At 39.6% G+C, this 22,031-nt stretch overlaps 2 protein-coding genes and 2 pseudogenes across 3 annotated transcripts in view; 2 read left to right on the top strand and 2 right to left on the bottom strand.

The window, feature by feature from the left end:
* LOC110040903 (uncharacterized) overlaps positions 1 to 22,031 on the bottom strand; it is a 155,730-nt gene that overhangs the window by 12,193 nt on the left and 121,506 nt on the right. The window lies entirely within an intron of this gene.
* On the bottom strand, positions 5,593 to 7,548 carry LOC149112453 (uncharacterized; annotated as a pseudogene). The gene is made up of 5 exons (XR_016207457.1): positions 7,364 to 7,548; positions 7,052 to 7,272; positions 6,662 to 6,845; positions 6,467 to 6,616; positions 5,593 to 6,260 (listed from the first exon to the last, which is right to left on the bottom strand). The product of XR_016207457.1 is annotated as an uncharacterized LOC149112453 (transcript).
* LOC149112452 (uncharacterized) lies at positions 10,801 to 14,792 on the top strand (annotated as a pseudogene).
* LOC149112451 (uncharacterized) overlaps positions 16,391 to 22,031 on the top strand; it is a 47,403-nt gene continuing 41,762 nt past the window's right edge. Inside the window, exons 1-3 of the mRNA XM_089290320.1 lie at positions 16,391 to 16,520; positions 20,569 to 20,608; positions 21,296 to 21,347. Coding sequence (XP_089146446.1) covers positions 16,499 to 16,520; positions 20,569 to 20,608; positions 21,296 to 21,347 — 114 coding nt within the window. The 5' untranslated portion in view covers positions 16,391 to 16,498. The remainder of the gene's footprint in view (positions 16,521 to 20,568; positions 20,609 to 21,295; positions 21,348 to 22,031) is intronic.

Raw genomic sequence — 22,031 nt, 5'->3', positions numbered from 1 at the left:
CCGCAGAAGCGGCGGTCATTAATTTATTTGTAATTTTGCGAGTATTTCTTGCGGTTTTAGGCAAATGAAGTAAATCCTTTGACTGTTTCATCGCAGCGAGTTCATAGATCGGAAAGAAAATTAAATATTTGCAAGCCAAGCAAAGAACCTGTCAGAACGTGCAAAGATTACGTCATTGATAGGGAAATAACCACCGTACTAAAGATAGCCGTAGATAACGCAATTCTTGAATTATGTGACTCGTGTGACTTCTTTGCTAACCCTTAACTCAAGGGAAAAAAACAATTAAATTTAATCGTGACTTTAAAGAAAGAAAGCGGTTTGTAATAGTGTTCGTATCTTCATGCCCATACATATCCCGAAGAAACTTCCAGATTAAGACTATTACGTCATCCGAGATGTCACAACGGCTACGCCTGATGGTGCGATAATAGAGTTTATGTTGATCAAGTGCTGTGATGTCTACAGTAATCAATGAATCATCAAAGATTGCTTTGGAATATGCACTGCGTTGCGACTGTAGTACTAAGAAAACAGTTAAATTTTAAAAGCGCGGTTATAAGATCTAACAGATCTTCTTGTTTACAAGTGTTTCACAAAAAATCAAATTAGAAGCGAGTAATATAATATATGAAAAAAAAATTGACAAATAGAGGTCAGGACAGCTCCTTGTCGGGATTTATGACATTCAGTCTAAAGGTTATTAATTATATCATGTGATGAAAGAATTTTATAAAAAATGACCTACAAAAATTGCATCATATAACAACAATAATGCACAAATAACATTTATGAGGGAAAAATCCCTCTACTTTGTTTATAGCTATAAACTGAAACTTTTAGAGTTAGGGTAATAACCCTTTGCTGATCAGCCAATCGGGTTTTAGAATTTTGCAAAGTATTTTTTCATTGGTCAGAAAGTTGGGATAACCACAAATAGACGTCACGTCATGCAGTCTATATAACTAGGGAGCAAGAAGCGCGAAATTCAAATCAGCGAGAAAACCTCTATTCACGAGATCAGTGAACAGTGCTTTGAGAGAGGTGAGTTATAGTTTCTTGAATCGAGTTTATCCTTCGCATATCTTCAACAACAACACCAAGCTTTATTTCCCCTTGTTCTCGCATATATATTTTTCAGTAGCACACCTTACTTCTACGGATAATTCTAAATTATAATCTGGCAGTTGTCAAGGCCGATATCAACAATCGCGTGTCACGGACGATCTAACTAGTGTAGTCAAACATGTTATAAATCTGGTCATGAATCTTGAGGATGAACGTCGGCCAGCAACCTTAAGGACAGCTGAGCCCCTTGGTAAATTATTTTCACAGTTGTAATCCGTAAATTCAAAACGAAAAAGATCTTTCATCGAAGTTGAAATATCTATGTGTTCATGTCAAAGCCGGTGACCTCTATTTTGTAAAATTAGACTTCTCAGACTGTCAGCTTGCGAGCGACTTAATTATATGCAAACCGTATTTTTCTCTCTTTCTAGTAATCAAGACAACCTTTACTTGTTTCCCTTGTGACGCCAGAAACTTTAAGCAGAGGTGAGAACAAATTTGTTGTTTGATATTCTTGATCACGTTAAGAGCGAAGCAGTGGCTAATAATTCGAGCATTACCAAGGTGTAGGATATATTTTGATCCCAGCGCAAAACCGAGATAGTGCCAGGGAATAAAACTAATTGTCAGTGAAATGGTTTCACGAAAATTTCGGCGTAATCATTGAAAGTCTTGTATTTTGTATGGTAGAAGTGGAATTTACTTTTCTTTAGAGAACTTTCTAGAACCTTCGAAAGCAGTCTTGGAAACGATACCAAAGCACTTGAGGTTCACATGCTCCCCACCTTCCCCCCCCCCCCCCCCCACCTCACAGAAATAACGGCTCGCCGAAGGTAATGTTAGTTTTTTACCTTCCTATTGAACCCTGAAGGTAACGGTCCCCCTGAAAGTAACGGCCTACCCGAAAGTGACGGCTCTTTGAAGAAGTCACTAAAAGAGAAAGTCTCTAATCTTAAATTATGCGCAATACGGATGGAACAGCCTGACCGTAGGACTGAACAGCTTTAAGAGCTATTTGTGATTTTATTTCGAACTTAACTGAATTTTTCTTGAAACTCTGATTTATGAATTGTATTCAGTTGTGTAGCAGCAGAGTCAAATGATATACATATAATATACGAGATATCATGCTACCATTATACTCTCGCCTTACAGTACTAACGTTTAGGCCTTTTCTGTTTACGCAGTCACCTTTGTTTATGTGGGTAGTTAGGAACATACATAAACGGAACTTTTAATTTCATACGTTACACGCCCGCTTTGTTTGAAACGACTGTTACCGTCAGAACCGTTTTTTAACCATCCGAAATTAACGGCCACCCGAAAGTAACGGCTACCCGAAAGTAGCGGCCCCTTTTGCCTGCTAAATCCGAAAGTCACGGGTGCCGTTACTTTCGGAATTCTACGGTAGTTGTAACCAGTTGTATGGGTTCCTATTATACCTATGGTAGAATTCAATAAGAGAGATGTTCGTTTAATTTTAAAACTGTCTTTTTTTTTAGATGGCCACTGAGATTTGTAACAAATTAATACACCAACCCTGGATGTTCTACACCGATGCCTCTAAAATACCCCATGTCGGGGGAATCTATGTGATTGGAATAAAGCGGCCGAGATTACGAACAATACAATATTTGTACCTAGGGCAGTCTAATGATGTCCATAAAAGAACACAGGACCATAAGTATGGTCGTCAAGACATCGACGCTTTTATCAGGCGAAATTACAGAAGAAATGGAGGAAAGGACCTACGGGTCAAATGGACCGGCGAACCTAGGCATAAGTCGAAGGAGGGGAGATACATCAGATGCATGGAAAACCTGCTCGGTTATGAGCTGGAATATAACAAGAACGGTGGAAACAACTAAAAACACCGTTAAAATGATCCATTCCAAAGGTCACGTCAATTTTTTGTTATCACTGTAAGCCCAGTTTAAGCCTGAAAAAAGCTAGAGCACTGGAAGTTTAAGTAGCAATTGCGCTGTAATTTATTTTATTTCGGGTGCGTCCATGATGATAATGTTGTAGCTTATAAAAGAAGTTACATGTAAGTGAAAACTACGATATTAAGAATCAGAAGAATAAACCGTCTTTGAAGGTAGCCCTGTGTTTTTTCAGGGTAATCCATGGCAGCGTTTCTAGTTTGTACTTCGTCGGCAGCAAGCAAAGCTTGGTATCGATTTAGGTATAAGGACTATAAGTAGCCTCACGTAGAAACGTTTTTTGGGAAGAAAAACGAGCAGCCATGATCCGTTAGCCTGTGCACAGAGTAACAGTATGGCCTGCGTGTATTGCCCTAATGGACTACGTTCCTTTTCTGTATCTTTGTTCGTTTTTCAATTATTTTTCATAGCTGCGTTTATGAAAAGACGTCACGGGGGTGGAGTTACGGGGGCTGTTACAGACCGAATGAAATAAAAGTTTAGGTTGGTTACATAAGGGTCCCTGCAAACACTACTATAGTATAATGTTTCATGGGTCTTTTCTCCTGGGTTTCTCAGTCTGATTTTTGTCGGAGGCGCGGTTGCCTAAAGGTTTGTGCACTAGATCACGGATCGAGCAGTCGGGGTTCGAGCCCAGGCCAGGGTCGCTGTGTTGTGACGTTAGCATGACATTATGCTGTCACACTGCCTCTCTTAGTTCCAGGTGTTTAATTGGGTAACATCTTCCAATCGCAATTTTCCTTAATGATTCCTAGTGACCTAATGTAATGTTACTTTTGAGAATCTGCTTGTACATAAAAAAATATCCTTCTTGCAATGACTTTGTTTGAGTGAAAGATCGCTGACACTGATGACAAACACCTCATTCCTGGAAGTTAAACGGGTAGGATAAAACTAACACCTTCAGACTAGAAACGTTCACGCTTGATTCAGCACAAAGGTACTTTCCTTTTCTTCCAAAACAACCCCTTCCTGTTTATGGATGTTTTGTTTACCAGCTTTATGGGTCCGGTAGTTTAATAACTGAACAACTTCATCATATAATCATAAATGTATGAATCATAATCGGAATTATATATGCTGTCGGTTTTTTCCTATTTCGCATATATTCTCCATTTTATAATTATTATAGTAGTACTGTTTAGGCAACAATTTAAGGTAGATTGTGCCATCAGGGTGGATTGGCTGATGGAAAAGTTTATCCGCTCGCGGGCAGGGGGGCAGGTGCAAGGGGCAGGTGCAGGGGGCGGGAACAGGGGACAGGAGGCGGGGGGCGGGACACATGTGACAGGGTACGGTATTGTTATATCCGTTTCGCCGCACAATGTGTTCTTCAAACATCTCATTTTTTTTTTTGCGTTTTCTAAGGGCCTGAGGTGGGCTACGTGCATTCTTGAACCTCGTCCTCACCCTTATCGCTAATATGAAGGCAAACACAACAATAATTACAGGAAATTGTGACTTTATTTCAAGAAAGCCTCAAATAACATATGTTTGCGTCACAAAGACGAAGCATGGTTCTTTGTTAAGTCTAAATGTCCCAGTGCTATTTTTCTGTACATGGATAAGCTAACATAAAATTAAAGCAAGCTTGGGTGAGTATACTTTCGTTACAAAACTAGTCAAACCATGTCGTAAATACTCTTTTTCTTTGGCCATCGTAGCTTGATAAGAAATAACACGCAAACTGCGGTGATAAACATGGCAATAAAACGCATGTTAAAAAACAAAGTTCATGTACTTGAAGATGTATGCTGAAACATACGAAACGTCAAGTAAATGAACTTTGTTTTTTAACATGCGCTTTATTGCCATGTTTATCACCGCAGTTTGCGTGTTATTTCTATTCAAACCACTTACTTAGTTATTGTTATATACATCTTCTAATTCTCTTGTGTTTTAATTCTGTTATGAACACACGCTAAATATCGGAATTTGACTACTTTGTTACGGTTTATTATTTAGGGAAAAAGCGAACTTAAGCTTTTCTGGTATCCTGAGTTTAAAAAACTGGCGAAAGAATCTTGAAACGTCTCCGGGATTTCTTTCTTAAAAACGATTTGTTTAGTCCAAGTGGGTATGTTGCACTAATAATATCAGATTTTTTCATTCTATTCATGAAGTTGATCCTTAAAGAGGCATTTAAAGCGCCAAACGCCTAAAAATAAAGTTCTTAAAAGCAGAATTAGATTGTGCCTGGGGCAAAATTTTCAAACTTCTAGTAAATATATAGGCTTTTTCTATTTTCTCGCAAAACGTAGGAAACTGGTGCTGTAAGTGATCCTTTGAAAGAAAAACTTGGGTCACCGAACGTCCAAGATGGCTAAATCCACGCAAAGATGAGACTTGACTACTACCCTTAGACTTGTCACTATTGGTGTTCATTTTATATTACTTAGTCGATGCTTAGGCGGGCAAAGTTTTAAGTTGCATATTTTTCCCCACACTATATCTCTGAAATGAGGTTGGTGCCCGCCGTCCTGATGCAAATAAATCATCATCTGACTTATTAGATTTTCCTGCAAAAAGTCTTAAAGACAGCAAGCGCCTCAACAACCTTATAGAAATTGCCCCCCCCCCCCCCCCGACGACAAAAAAGCCTGGTTGTGATTTTTTGATTTTATGACGATAATCATGTGATTGGCATCGAACAAACAACTCTCTGAAGTCCATGACTTAAAAAAAAAATCAGTAATACTCTGGTTGCAGTTTATTCACAAAGTTCCTAGCGAACAAAGACTTTCCAGAAATCACCATTGGACACTCCAGAACGGTAGCGGTCATCGCATCTCAAATCTTGATCGTCTGGTCGCAGCATCCAATAATAATTATGAAAACCAGCGGGGAGAAAGTACAATCTATCTGCATCTCTTCCCCAACCCCATTTGCCTTCCCAGTATCTCCACTAATCGCAAGCTCCTGCTAATTCGGAGTTGTCGTTTTCCATTCTAACAAACGAGCCACAAACGTCGGGCCGGACATCCGTCTGACCGCTGAAGTACTGGACTACAGCTTCACCAGTGCTGGTAGCGACCGTGGTCACGTGGAATGTACGCTCCTTTTGTTTACTGCAGTGGAATCTCAGCTGAGTGAAAGACAAGTGAGTCCACAGCTCCTTCATGGCATTCTTCGTCAGAAACGTCTTGTTGTTATGGTAACTGCCGACTCCTCTGTAGGATGCCTCTACTGACAACCCCGATGGAGAGGATGAGCTGTCAACCACATAGTTAGAGACAAGAAGCCAGCCTCCTGAAATCAGGTAAGTTTATGATCGTTAATTGGAAAGAACAAAACCAGGTGAGAACCTTACAATAACTAATTTATTACGATACGAAAACTTTCAAAGAGAAGGAAAATAAAGCAAGAAATGTTTCAACCGCACGTGTTCCAAATAAATGAGAGTTTGTGTAATCTTAATGTGTAAGAATATTTCTTGTTCGCCATTCTCAGCTTACCTCCGTCAGTTGTCATGTCACAGAAAACCTTTAAAGGGTTTCCACTCTTCTCAGGGTCGATCCAGTACTTCCCGTCTCCTTTAGAGTCTCCTGAGTCCCGGATGTCCTTACAGGAATGACCAGGATGATGCGAGTACCAACCTTTCATTACTACAAAAGTAAAAAAAAAAAAAATTAAAAAAAATAAAAATAGACCAGGAAGCATTTTGCAATCAAGTTCAAACTGCACCATATTGCATTGGACTACGTAAGGTCGTGAAACACAAATAAATACTCACGACTCACGTTTTTCACATTTTTCCCCCTTGTATCCTGGATGACACTGTCCACTCTTTACTGTTTGGTCATTCCGCTGACGAGAAACATCGATACAGGAGGCCTCGGTTGGGTTAAGAAAAATGCTGTTCAGCGTCAACTTTATCATTTATCAAGGAAATGTGAGCTTTTGATCGCTCTTGTTAACTGTACGATCAGGCTGACAATCATATTCTTCTTTTAACAACCTCGCGTTAACCCTTTTTCCTGTTGCAAGTAAAGGTAGCTAAACTGAGATAAGTAATGTATATACGGAAGGTTTCAACTGACCTGAACTGAACCAAAGTATGTGGATCCTTTCTTCCATTTAAAATCTCCTGGCTTCATCTGTCGGGTGTTGTTGTTTAGCTCACAAATGCGTTGCCCTGCATTGCTGCCGTCCGGACGGACATTAAACGACTTGCAACTGCTATTTCCAATGCATTTAAGGTGGCATGCAAACTCGTCAAGGACTGTAGCCGTGGACATGACGTGACCAACTAAGGCATGGTCTAACAGAGGAAAGAAAATAAAAGTTTTCCTGATGCAAACAGACTGAATAGAAGGAAAGTGCGACGTTTAAGTTTAGCTGTGCCTACTTACCAACTTCCGTTTCAAAAACGCTTCCGCAAAAGTCTGTGTTTGCCACCACAAATAAGATTATCAGGAAAATGTTTAGAATCACAATGGCCAACCGAATCAGCCACGCGCCAACCATGGAGTTCTTATGTGTTACTAAAGCGTCAGAGTATGGAATTAAATCCTTTTTCAGAACCGGAGGTGCAACGCACCCAAAGCTCACTGCTGCTTTATCTATTCGTTTGATCTAGAACGGACAGGCTTATATGCCAAGTGATGTTCATATTTAATTAATAGCTGAAACATTGGGTTATATAACTCAGTTAACGCAAGCTTTCATTCATTTCGGCTAACAGTTCTTTTCTTTTATTGTCAGAAAATTAAACGTGCCGACGTTTACGCATTGCTACTGGCTCCCTTCAGAGTTCAAACAAACTAGCAGCTGGTGTTTTCAAAAACCCAGACAGTCTTTTGAGTCCTGAAGAAGGCAGTAATGCCAAAACCGTCGACGTTTTTGTCTGACAATACTAAAAACACTACGAGAAATTCTATATTTATTCTATTTGAAGGAGCTACAGAGTATTGCTGTAATTAAAATAATTGTTTTCATTTATTCCGCTCTTGTTTGGAGTTTCCAATGTTCAAGGGCTCCTAACTGATGTTGCAATAAAGGACTTATGGCTGATGTTATGTTTATTCACCTGCAGGCGGTGGGTGTTTGTGAACTCCGCTTTGTGTGGTGCGTGCTACAAAAAGCTCGTAAAATTTTTCAGTTTTAATCCTAGAGTCACTCCAGACCTGAGATGGGGTACATTTATCCCTGAGTCTTGTCAAATATAAGCGCAAGAGCGTGAAGTTTAACTAGTCGTGATCATTCATAATTCATTGTGTTTATAACTCAAGGTGGAGTTATTAATATCAGAATTAATATCTGCTTTATTTTACATTTTGAAGACTCGAACAATAAAGAACTCCTTGGATTGTAAATTATTTAGTCAAAACTATGAGCGGACGTTACTCAGGTACCGCTCGCTGATTAATGCTACGAAACAAATTAACTCTGCGATCTGATTCAGCCTATGAACTGGAGAACAAGGTTTAGGAGGTTTTTTCCCCGTGACTCATATTCTTGGAAATTTCCGTGGCTTTTTTGTTGAAGAAACCGGCAAATTGGATCCCCCCTAACGTCTTTGCTACACCTGCAATTGGAGAGACATCTTAACTAAACCATCGTAAGGATTCTTATAATTATATAAATAGTTCTGTCTACTGAGTTGGCATTTCTGTCGTGCTCATTAAAGGTGCTACGTCACGGTTTGCGCATCGTGAAAAGTTTATTGTAAACTTTTCAAGTTCGTCGTTCGTAATCCGTGTCAATCTTCTCCATCCTGAACCATCCTTGTTACTTTATGGTTAATTAACGTCTTTGGTGTTTTTCTTTCTTAGTAAACCACTATTCTCAGGTCTCCTTCAATTTAGTAGTAGTTTTGCACATGGCCAAAACGACTCAAAATACCGTGGCTGAGCTCCTTTAAGCTCGCTGCTAGCGGCGACTATTTCTTGTGTGACTAGTTCGCGTGAAGAGTTTGTTGATAAACTTGAAAATGATGTTAAAGGACTAAATAAAATCTTCCAAAAAGCTTAAAGTCCCAATTCTCAGCAATGATTCCAAGTCATTTAACGTAATGTTAGCTGTGAGAATTTGGTAGTACATCAAAAAATATCCTTTGATGAGAAATCACCCACTTCTGGAAGTTAAATGGTTAGGATGTAAACGAAAACCTCTAGCCTCTTTAATATATCACGTTTTATAGTCGAAGCTTGGTTCAGGATAGGGATAAAAAACCCTCCTGTTTATGGATATTTAGTTAACCAGCTTTATACACATCCGGTATTTTACTATTTAGGCAGCAATTCACGACAGATGCCCAAATTAGGACAGATGACTGATGATAATGTTAATTCGCCTGCGGGCAGGGGAGCGGGGGTGGGGGGTGTTTTGCGCTGTGCCGCTTAGAAAATCTTGTACATTTCCCAGTTTTAATTCCAGAGTTATCTAGACTTAAGATGGGCCACATGTATCCCTGTACTTCGTCACATATAAACCGTCAGGTGTGTGAAGTTTATCAAGTCGTGATCATCCGTAATTCATTGTGTTTATAACTCAAGCTGGAGTTATTAATATCTGCTTTATTTTACATTTTGTGAACCTGAACATCTAAGAACTCGTTAGTTTATTAATTATTTAGTCAAAATTATGACCGTTCGTTACTTATTTACCGCTGGCTTTTGAGGGGCAGCTGGGGCCAGAGCAAAATTATAACGGAGGCAATATCCATGGTTAAATTCTCATCCTAGGAATTTAGTAGTGTTTTACTTTCCCTCTTCAAAAACAAAAACAAACAAGAAAGACGAAAAACATGACTGAGGCAAGTGCCTCAGTTTGCCTCATACCGCCCTGAAGGATCCTTCAGCGGTGACCACAGGTTAACTTCTACAACATGAAAATTAAGAAACCATCTTGTTATAATCCTTGAGATTCAGCGGGGTGTTCTGCGGGCTCACGTGCTCTTTCCGTTCTCGCGCGAATTTGGCATGAAAGAGTAGTAATCTACATTTCAACCCAGCAAATAAAATAAAATAAAATAGAATAAATTATAATAAGTAACCTTTAGATTTTACCCTCGGCAGTGTTTATAGCATAAAGGCTAGTGGAACCGAGCAAACAACCGAAACAAATAATTCAAATTGAACATAACAAACTTCAACAAACTTCTATTTCAAACCAGGAAAGCATGAACCATGGGGCAAAACAATGTTTTCACGAATGTATTGTTTGCAATGCCTTTGTCGTACTACCAAAAATCTATCAAGAAATAACATGTAGACGCCTGATTAAATTGGCTCCTTAACGTTAGCGAACAGAAATCTAACCTACATCCTGTAGGTATTAAAAAAATGTTTTTCTCATCAATGTTTGTGTCGTCGCTCATTCGTAGCTACCATACATAGTATTCTGACAATAAAACTGGTAAAATTACAAGAAAAATGCCAGTTTAAATAGCTTTTGCGATGTTAGTTCATAATGCATAACGCAAAAGAAGGACGGCCGATATTCAGTCATCTTTACCTCATGCTTGGTAAACCATTACATAATTCGGTCAAACCACGTATCTACGTAACAAGCCTGTGTTTGGTACTGACCATAGGGAACGAGGGCTCTGGCAGCGACATGGCATGCGACAGGAGTGGAAGCAGTTTCCCCATTGGTCAGAACCTTCAACCTGATAGAAAGCTAATTTGATTGACGAAAAAGCAAAGTACATGTAACGGGAGGTAAGCCAAAACACGGAAACCTCCAACATGCGTGACAGCCTGAGGTCACACGTCTGGGAGAAATACTTGATGTACTAAAAAGGAGGTAAGGAATCGTAGTTTGTTTCGATTCATTTAACTTTACAATGGGATACCCACTAGGCTTTGAAGAATCCTACCCAGTTAGAGAGGCCCCTTGCGCCCAGGTATGTCTAAAAACAAGCGCTCTTATCGTAACTTGATGAAATTGTTCCGGATCCATTGTTGTCTTGAACAGAAATGGAAGTGTGTTTGAGTGTCCCCTTGCTGGTGGCAATGTAGTAAAGCTATTTTTCCTATTTTCTTGCTTCGATTTTAACTTTCCTGTCATTGGCAATGTGTGGCGTGTATGTAACTTTTTACCAGCATTTTAATCATCTTCTTTCTTGCCCAGGGCGGAAGTAAATGCCCCATCATGATCAGCCTTAAATTAGCATATCCACAGGCAGCCCAAGCTCTCTCTATGAATTACACAAGCAACACAATATGGCATCGAATTATAAGGGTTATATGGGATTTTCTACAAGATATCCATGGAGGTAGTTAAAAGTGAAACTTCTGAATAAAAATGGCTTACCTTATTCCAGACGTGTGTTGTTTGCTCCTGGTGTGGTTATTTTACCGATTGAACTTGATTTAAGCGACTTTTTTGAAATCCGATTTTCCCTTTACAAAGAGAGGACAAGGCGAAACACCTCAGTCGGAACAGCCTGCCGGACGGAGTCAAAAATCTCAGGCTAAAATGTACCACGGCCACAAATCCACCGCAGAATTCAAGGGCAAAGGTTGATCTTTCATTTCAATCCTCTAGCCACACAATCGCAGCCCTGCGAGCGACGCCAGGCAGCTCTTCGTGTCTCCAGTGAAACGATAAAACTATGGAAGAGCTCCGTGTCGTTTGATCCGCGACCCAACGACCGTTGAAATCGGCTTGGTAACCTCGTCATGTTGGCAAACCAAGACTCGCAGGGGTACTAGACCGCAATTTGTCAAATTTGTCAAACGTAAGATCAACGTAGAAACTGAGATCATTTTGAAGTGGAAGTCATGGTAAGTTTTCACGTTTACGCACCTTTGAGTTACTTGGTCCTCGCCTCACCAATTTAACTTCATCTCCCCATAATTCGTTAAGAATTCTCCCGAGCAAAACAGAGTTCAATTTGCTTACGGCAATTTCTTTCTCTTCGTAAGCTCTAGACAAAATTTTGCTGGCTTCCATTACAGTTTCCTCACAATGTTCGTAATTCCACAATACCCTAAGAGAAGCAAATTTAGTTTATCAGCTCGGAAATATTTTATACAAACAAATCAAAGGTGCATAAACGAGAAAACTTACCACGACTTCCACTTCAAAAATGATTGTATCTCCTCAGTTTCTACGGAGCTTTCGTCGTTGATCTTAATTTTCTCTGGTTTTGAAGCCATTTTGCAAAAGCGTTCTGTACGACTTTTATTTTGCATTGTAAATTTGACCTGAGGGGATTACAAGAAGTTTAGTTGACAAATTGCGGTCTAGTACCCCTGCGAGTCTTGGTTTGCCAACATGACGAGGTTACCAAGCCGATTTCAACGGTCGTTGGGTCGCGGATCAAACGACACGGAGCTCTTCCATAGTTTTATCGTTTCACTGGAGACACGAAGAGCTGCCTGGCGTCGCTCGCAGGGCTGCGATTGTGTGGCTAGAGGATTGAAATGAAAGATCAACCTTTGCCCTTGAATTCTGCGGTGGATTTGTGGCCGTGGGTACATTTTAGCCTGAGATTTTTGACTTCGTTCGGCAGGCTGTTCCGACTGAGGTGTTTCGCCTTGTCCTCTCTTTGTAAAGGGAAAATCGGAATTCAAAAAAGTCGCTTAAATCAAGTTCAATCGGTAAAATAACCACACCAGGAGCAAACAACACACGTCTGGAATAAGGTAAGCCATTTTTATTGAGAAGTTTCACTTTCAGCTACCTCCATGGATATCTTGTAGAAAATCCCATATAAACCCCAATAATTCGATGCCATATTGTGTTGCTTGTGTGGTTCATATAGAGAGCTTGGGCTGCCTGTGGCATATCTAGCAGCAGTGATATCACTTGTTCCAATAGTAAGTAACAAGGTCGTATATTCATCTTTGTTGACATGGCCATTTGCCTCCAACAAGATTGTCGCAGTTCACGATTCATACGTCAACGACGCAAGATATGATACAAAAGGAATTGAATGCTCGATGTAAAAGTTAACAACAACAAATTAACTGCAGCACAACTGTATTTACACAAGGCCGCATGCTTCCATTCGTAAGCAATGTTTTCATACATTTACATACATCTTTCGAGAATTCTCCCAACACCCCAAGGGTTTAGATGAGGCTATGTAAAAATGGAATAAGTACTCTACTGCTTTTATAAAATATTTCTCAAGAATATGCGCGAATCTAAAACATCACTACGGTGTTTACATACTCTCATCTAAACATAACTATCGACCAATGAGAACGCGCATAGTGTCTCAGTTATATTATAATTGAGAAATCAAATCATTACGGTAATCATTGTTGAATTTGTTTTGCCGCTAGGACAACCAAATATGTGATAAGCTATCAAAGAACCCCTGGCTGCCATATGACGTGTCTTCAGTCGACAAGGTACCTGGCATTTATGCTATCGGTGAAAAGCAAGGAAGTGAAACGAAATACATTTATGCAGGTCGATCTAACGACGTGAGGAGAAGACTACAAGAGCATAAAAGTCAAAAGCAGCAGGATATCGACAAGAAGGTAGCAAGCAAATTTAAAAAGCATAGAGAAACAGACCTCAGGATAAAATATGTTCTCGAACAAAGACAGAAATCGAAAGAAGGAGAGTATATGCAATGTCTGACAAAGAAGATTGGTACCGCCCTGTGCTGAATAAGCGCGAGGAAGATGGTTGTCCGTCCTGTGCAGGGGGCCAAAAGAAAAGCAACGCTAAAAGTTCTGAGAAGCATTCTTCAAGCAGGCCCTCTCTTAGGTCACACGCCAGGCCTAAAGTGGTATCGCCTAGCAGACCATCTAGTAGCTCTAAAATATCATCAAAATCTTCTTCTGGATCATATAGCGGCTCTAAAATATCACCAGTACCCTCTTTTAAATCATCCGGTAGACCCAAAGTATCAACAGGGCCCTCTTTTAGATCATCTGGCACCCCCAAAGTGTCATCTGGAAAGTCGTCTTTTAAATCATCTGGCAGCCCCAAAGTGTCATCTGCAAGGTCTTCTTTTAGATCATCTGGCAGCTCCAAAGTGTCATCTGCAAGGTCCTCTTTTAGATCATCTGGTACCCCCAAAGTGTCATCTGGAAGGTCCTCTTTTAGATCATCTGGCAGTCCCAAAGTGTCATCTGGAAGGTCCTCTTTTAGATCATCTGGTACCTCCAAAGTGTCATCTGGATGGGTTTCTTTTAGATCATCTGGCAGGAGCTCGTTTAGATCATCGTCTCGGCGAAAATAAGAGGATGGGAAAGGCAGAGGTTGCGCGCAGTTGACTGATCTGTTTTCCTCTTTAGTGGGCCCATCATGATCACTGTAGAGGAGAATCTCTTTTTACAATATTTGTCCAATTAGAATTAAAATAAGCGATACAGTTTCTGATGGAGCACAAGAAAACATTTGTTCTGAATATTGAAACGACACAGCATGATTAACTGAATTTGAACCCGATGTATTGAATACTTTAATTTTTGGGCGACGCGGGTTTAAAAACTCAAAAGTTTACTTGAAGAATGTATGAGCCCGTTAGCGCTTTTACCACCTAGAAATTTGGAAGTTTTTGAAAGTCAAATTCTCCTCAGTTATTACACCCAAAAATTCTAACATTTCACCAATTACTAAGTTTGACAAGCTCTTTAAATGTTTGAAGTTAATTCGTGTCTAGGGTGCGCAAAGTCTTATGTTAATGAGAAAAAATGTAAGCAATGATGTAGACAACTTCCTTGATGAGCAGTGACCAAGTTGAACTGAAGTACTTGTTGTAGTTTACGCAGGTATTTTTATCTACAATGTTATAGACATTCATTTTGGTTCAGTTTATCAAGATTGTAGTTCCATTGAACTCCTTATTTGAATAGCCATTTGCAAGAGCAGTTGTTTTCCGATACTGGCTTACCTTAAGCTTCAATATTACCCTAATTCAATTTCTCACTGATCTTCATTTACTTTTTATTCATAACATGTCTCGTTACAGTGGTTAGTTATACAGTCAATTATCCATAAGGCGTACACTTTCGAGCCCAGCACCACCTTTATATATATCTGTGTTAGAAATTTGGGGAGGTGTCTGCCTTACAGAAATCGAGGCGAGGTAACCTGACGCCAGCTTTCCTGAAATAGTAAAGCACAAGGTACATACAGTAGATAATCATCAATAAAAGGTAGGTCAAGTCTGCATACGAGCCAAGTGGCCCATCAGGCTGGAGCTTATATATCCCGGTTTCTGGAGTGCTAATCAAGCACAGCATTAAATTTGCCGCTACCCATTTATACACCTGGGCCGGAAAGAGGCACTGTGAGAGTAAAGTGTCTTGCCCAGAACACAACACAATATCCCTGGCTAGGGCTCCAACCTGGACCGCTCGATCCAGAGTAGGGCACGCTAACCATGAGGCCACTGCGCCTCCCATAGACTGGTTGTATACTCGCTGTTTACAAGCTGCATCAAAACGACTTTTATCGAAACGACCGCGCTTGTACTGTCAACATCTCGGACTGGTATATTCGTATCTTAATTGACTAATGGAGACAAACAATGAAACAAACAATATAAATGAACAAGAAAGGTTAAAGATCCCAACTGGTAAGAGGCAGATCAGTTGGCTATTTGTAAGTGTGGCCGGCCGGGTCGTTACTCCCAGAAAAATTAGGTGGCGTGCGCTTACCATACCATATTTATGACCAAAATCTGTGATATTTCCTACCCTGTTTATGACCTGACAAAAAATTGGAAACCCCATTATGACCTGACTCTTAAATCAAAACCCTGTTTCAAATAACTGTAAACATAATCTGTGAAGGACTTTTGTTGATTTTCTTATCGATAATGATGAAAAAATGGCTTCATACCCACTCATATCAAGGCTAGAGTGCAAAAACCATACCTTATTTATGACCAAAATGGCCAAAATCAGCTAAAATCGATACTCTATTTAAGACCAAAACGGCTGAAAAACCATACCCTTTGGGGCCGCAGATACCTATATAGCCCATACAAGGGAGTACGCCCCTCCCCGCGGGGCCGGGTCGGGAACAACACCTGTCACGAGCTAGTGGTCAGAAAGGGATATAAACCCGCGATCTCCGGATCTCAAGTCTGGCGCCCTAACCACTTGGCCACGCGCGCTGCCTCCGAATAATTGTAATACAGCCCCCGTGCTTTGTTTTATAATCATATATACTTCGATCGTTATTCATTTTTAATATCGCTATTAGACCTATTTCATGGGCCCCCCTACTATTTTATCTATCGGTGAATTTAAAACTGTGCCAAATCCATGATTGTTACACCACATGCAGTCGAGTGAACGTTCTTTTCTTGCCTGCCACTGACCATTCTCATTCCCAGTGCTACTCCTTTTATACTTTGCAACAGGCCTTACCCTAGTGCTGGCAAATTAAGCTGAAGGGAAATTCCAGAGTCAGTGATTTCGGTTTGAAGCTTTGCAGCAAACCAACAGACTTGCACAAGTGGGGAATGAACATGAAGGTTACACTCGGTGCTCTATGATTCTGATGAGACTAAAGCCCGTCACTTAAATTTTCGTTGTCTTGATTCTGAAGATCTGAAGGGAGTCATGTCTGGTTCATCTAAAAGAGGTAAGAAGAACGAACAGCTACATTTTTAGCGTAATATTTATGTAGCTCTTGCTTCCTGGTCCACATTAAAGCTTAATAAGGTTGAGTTTACCAGGAAATTGACTCATTACTTATTAGTTAGCTTACGTTAGATCACAGGCGAACCACTCAGCGACTATGTGTTCGTGGTTAACAATTGTTTATATGACACGAACAGAATCTATGAGGGTCATGAGTGAAGCTCTGAAAATTGCAAAAAATTGCCTCTCGGTCTGAATATCCCTATAAAGTTAAACGAAACGTTTTTCGCCTTCCTGGGCCGTCTGAAGGGTCTTTTTGCGAAATCGGTTTTGGTCGGAGACTGGTAAGACAAGAGAGGGAGACAACGCTTGCAACTTGGCAAAAAGACGCTTCGTAAAAAGACGCTTCAGACGGCCCAGGAAGGCGAAAAATACCACACATGAGTCGATTAACATTTCATTTAACTTTATTGGCATATGCAACCGAGATGTAATTTAGATATGCAATTTTCAGAGCTTTATTCATAACCCTCATAGATTATGTTAGTTTCATATAGACAATGAACGAGTTGCCAGTAATCGGATACCTGTGTTTGGGCAAAGAACTCTGGGATCGTCAAGGGGCAAACATTGCGAGTCGCTAGAAGAAAATGTATGGCGAAAAGTTGTTTTGACTCCCAGAAGCATGGTTTGGGGAGAGATCAACGCTATTTCACTGTTGTTTTATCACGAATGGATTTTGGCAATGTTGATGCATGGAAAATGTAAGTTTTTGTTTGAATAACCGTGAAATAAGTGATAAAATTTACCGATAAACTCCCTATTGCTTGCGTGAGGTTTATTGTGAAATACATTGAAGAGAATATTGAAAATTTCAATACACGCCTGCTCTCGAGAGGCTACCCGGAGCAAATGGTAGAAAAAGACCCTCCAAGAAGTTAAATGTAAAGACAGAAAAGAAGCTCTAAAACAGAAATATCGAAAATTGCAGAAGGAACTACCACCCTTTGTGTCGGGCAATTTCACTCAACCGTCAATACCAAACTTTGGAAAGCATAATCTCGCACAAATGGCACTTTAAAATATAAATACTCAGAGATAAATTCAAGGAGCCACCCTTGATCTGTTATAGAAAAGGAAAATCACTGAAATACTTGCTTGTAAAAGCAAAACAAATGCTTTGAGCCACACAGTAGCCACACAGCACGAGTCACGCGGACTCATTTGTCATTAAATCAACCCCAGACAGTACAATGATCATCACCGGGCTTATTTCCAGTAGTATTTGTATGACTGAGCTTTCAAATGAGCCAAAAGTAGCCTGTACACAACTTAAAAGGCTTTACTGGGTTATTTCCTCTCGATTTATACCTAATTAATTGTGTAATATTTTCAGACCATTACGCGATGTAAATTTCACAATAAACCTCACCCAAGCAACGGAGTTTATCGGTAGATTTTGTCCCATATTTCATGGTTATTCAGACAAAAACTTACATATTCCACATATCAACATTGCCTAAATCCATTCGCGATAAAGACGATGGCGAAACAACTTTTCGCCATACATTTCCTTCTAGCGACTAGCAATGTTTGCCCCCTGATGATCCCAGAGTTCTTCACGCAAACACGGGTATCCGATTACTGGCAACTCATTCATTATTAACCCCGAACACATAGAGTGGTCCGCGTGTGGTTAGATATTGATTTCTAGAGAGCTATGCACTTATCACTGGCTCTTCCAGGGGCTGACCGCTTGGGGTTGAGCCCAGGGCACCCCCAGGGATTTGTTAAGCTTTCAGCATCAAACAAAACCTGCTAATTCACTGTGTGGGTTATAGAGTATAAAATTCATATCAATTTCCCCTTGCCAAGAGGTTAAGCTGTAGACAGAACCCCCTCATTTACAATAATAACAGACAAATTTATCAATTTTTCTCACTCTCGTCTTCTTTGAAACTCATACCACATCCTAGGCTTTGTATAATGGCATGATAAACAAAAAACACGGATGGCGTTGACAAAACCTGGATCGGACCGGATCACGGATCAGATCACAGACTGGATCACGGATCGGATCACGGATCGGATCACGGATCAGATCACGGATCGGATCACGGATCGGATCACGGATCGGATCACGGATCGGATCAAGGAAAAAAATTCAAAATTCAAAATTTTGTTGAGCAAATTACACTAGAGTAACTACTGTGAGCGGAACGTTTTATTTAATTCAGGTGTGATATTCCTTTATTCTTGTATAATATCAAGCCAACTGGGAGCTGGTCACAGATGAACTCTTTTCAGGCTGTTGGGTTTTGATTGTGATGATCAATCATGTCTTCATATCTTTCTTTCTCTGCAGTTCAACTATATGATATTTCATATATTCACTTGCACTCTTCACCATCTACGGGTATATTACGAACTCACAATGTGACCAACTCCCAGTTGGCTTGATAGCTCAGTTGGTAGAGCACTGCACCGGTATCGCAGAGGTCATGGTTTCGAGTCCCGTTCAGGTCTGAATTTTTTTTCAGGCTTTAATTTCACGACTGCTTAAGTTGTGTGTATAATTGCGATGATCAATCATGTCTTCATATCTTTCTCCGTAATTCAGATAAATGATATTTTGTATATTCACTTGTATCAAAGGTAAACTGTCATAAAACAAGTCAGCATGGTAATAATAGGACGAACGTATGAATCGAAACACAAAAACTAAAAACACTAAAAAAATTAAACACTAGATGATTTCAAACAATTTCCATTTTTGAGACAGGTCTTTACTTTTACAAGATGTGAGTTTGGAATACGATATTTCGCACTGGAATGAAACAAAACAAACCATTTGTATTTCAAGAAAATAAATCTGTTTTACAAAAAATTATAGGAATAACATTGATAGTGTGAACGATAACGCAACCCGAGAATAAACAACGTTTTAGGAGTTACGTCACAATTTTTAGAGTCATTTTTAGGGTCGTAAAGAGTTGCCTTTAAATAGAATAAAACCTTAAAATGATCGTGTTTTAGGACAGAAAACACTTAAGAGGCAAGAACAAATCAAAACGGAATGAGGATTGTTAAGGATGGCAAAGATTAACGAGGACTGCAAATGACGAACTTGAAAAACTAGGCTAATTTTTTCAAGATGCGCAAATCGTGACGTAGCTCCTTTAAAGCAAGCCATGTCCATAAGTTTTCGGACATAAGTTTTCTCATTAACTGTAACGCCAACTGTAACGCTCACATATGACACGAAAATGTAGCTGAGAATTAGCTACTGATACGAACAACAACTTCAAAAACGAGAATGGGAGGTTCACGCAAGCTTCAAGCCAACTAACATTCAAATATAGCAACATCTGCCTGTTCATTACAATTTAAATTTGTCGTAAATTAAGTGGTTATGTGGCTTTTTAAATGACCTCTTGTCATTCTCTGTAATTAACATGTCATTGCGTCAAATTCAGGATTCTTATTTTCATTTAACACATTTTAGTCTTCCACTTTTATTTTTTATTTGTTATTATCTTATAAATGATTTGATTATTTTGGGATTTTTTTTTTTTCTTTAAAACTTTGTTTTTTTTTTTCTGTGATCTGATCCGTGATCTGATCTGTGATCCAGTCTCTGATGCGGTCTGTGATCCCGTCCATGATCCAGTCTGTGATCCGATCCGTGATCCAGTCCGGTCCAATCCCGGTTTTGTCGATGCCGCAAACACTGAAGACCTCCACGAAATCTCATGTAAATGGCAGCAAGGTTGTTCATCTACGTGTTCATCCAGGATGTTGAAAGTGAGGTACTGCTAAACACTCTCAAACAAATCCTGTAGGTGCATCCCAGTGGTCTGGTGCATTTGTTTCAAAAACCAAACAATGGCCTCACCCTATGGGACAATTTTTAAAAAAAAAATGCATCATTCCTTGCATGTTCCTGGGGTTTCTCTTCTTACTTAGTGATCTACAAAGTTTGTAGATCACTAGTAAGAAGATTCATTGTTATTGAGACTTGTCTTACTTATAGAAAGTATTTATTCCAGGAAAGGAGGACGAACACGCAAAAGGAATTCCATCACCTTCGTAAGTTACTTATTGTAATGTTTATGAAGAGATACTATTTGAACTTTAAATGTAGCAAGTACAGTTATATAGTACTGCACTTGCACTAGCTCTGAAACACCTTTTTAACTCATGAATTGTGTATACTTAGCAAGTTACGAGTTGTTGTGATGGATCAGATTATGCAAATTAGGGTCAGTTGATCATCACTGGTTAAACTTTCCATCACAATTCTGCTGTTTTGCGGGCACATATATCATTTGACATCTCCAGGACGATATGTTATATAACTGTGACAATCATTAATATGATATTTTATTGTATGAAGCTTCAATGTGTGCAATAAAAAGCCTCATCCAATAATTGTTGTTAAATTTATATTCCACGTGCAGGTACTCTACAGGAGGGCCTCAAAGTGAGCTCTTCATACTTAAAGGGGAGGCGTAACGGCTTAGACCTGAAGAGCAGTTCAGTTCTTTCTTTCTGATCCTCAGGTTTTTGGGTTGGGTCCAGCCTCACTGTTTCTTCCTTTAGATCTGACTTACCTTAGTGCTCTAGACTAAACCTAATATTTAAAATCTGCATCCTGAGCCTTGGCTTAATTAGCAAAAACCAAACATTTATGATATGTACTACAGGATCACATCACAAGAGATACTCTTGTCTGACAAAAAAGAAAACTTTACTCATTATTATATGTATTTTCAGGACCACTCGTTCTGGAAGTAGTGGTGATGGGACACTCATTATTGGGGGCGAGGTTTGTAAAATTCTTATTAATTTTCTATTTTTTATACAATCACTGTTTGTTAAATTTTTGATCTGCCACCTGCTTTCTTTTACAGTGAAACCTGTTTTAGCAGACCCCATATTAAGCGGACACCCTTTATTAAGTGGACACCAGCTTGAGTCCCTAAATTTTCTTCCCACATTTTCTGTGAAATAAACCTGCATTCAGCGGACACCTCTGTTAAGCAGACACGGACACCAATATTAAGCCATTTTGTTGCACAAAACCTGCAATAAGCGGACACTTTTAGGGCTTTTTACCCCTAAAGGTTCAGCTGAGACTCCTTTAACATTGTTCAGTGGTGTGGTTTTAAAGCTTCTTAAGTGACTGGACATTGTGCTTTGAGCAGTTGTTGATCTTATTCTGTCTTACACTGAGTTACAAAAGGGTTCATAATTAACTATTGTTGCACAACATATTAGAGCCTGTTTTGAGCAGACACCCTGTATTAAGGGGGGGGGGGGGTAAACCTAATAAACTGGCCATTTTTTAACAATTGTTCACAGCAGGGATTTAATTGAAAAGTTAAGCAAACTATATATTCCTGGAAAGCTTATGACTTGACTATCATGAAAAAAAATATTTCACACTCCACTTGTCAATTGTAATAGGATACCACTCATTTAATTCTGCCACCTGCTGGGTTCTACCAAG

Source organism: Orbicella faveolata, unplaced genomic scaffold (genome assembly GCF_042242905.1).
Source record: "Orbicella faveolata isolate gen_17 unplaced genomic scaffold, um_ofav_v1 contig_2, whole genome shotgun sequence".
NCBI classification, from domain to species: Eukaryota; Metazoa; Cnidaria; class Anthozoa; order Scleractinia; family Merulinidae; genus Orbicella; species Orbicella faveolata.
This window is presented reverse-complemented; position numbering and strand designations above follow the sequence as displayed.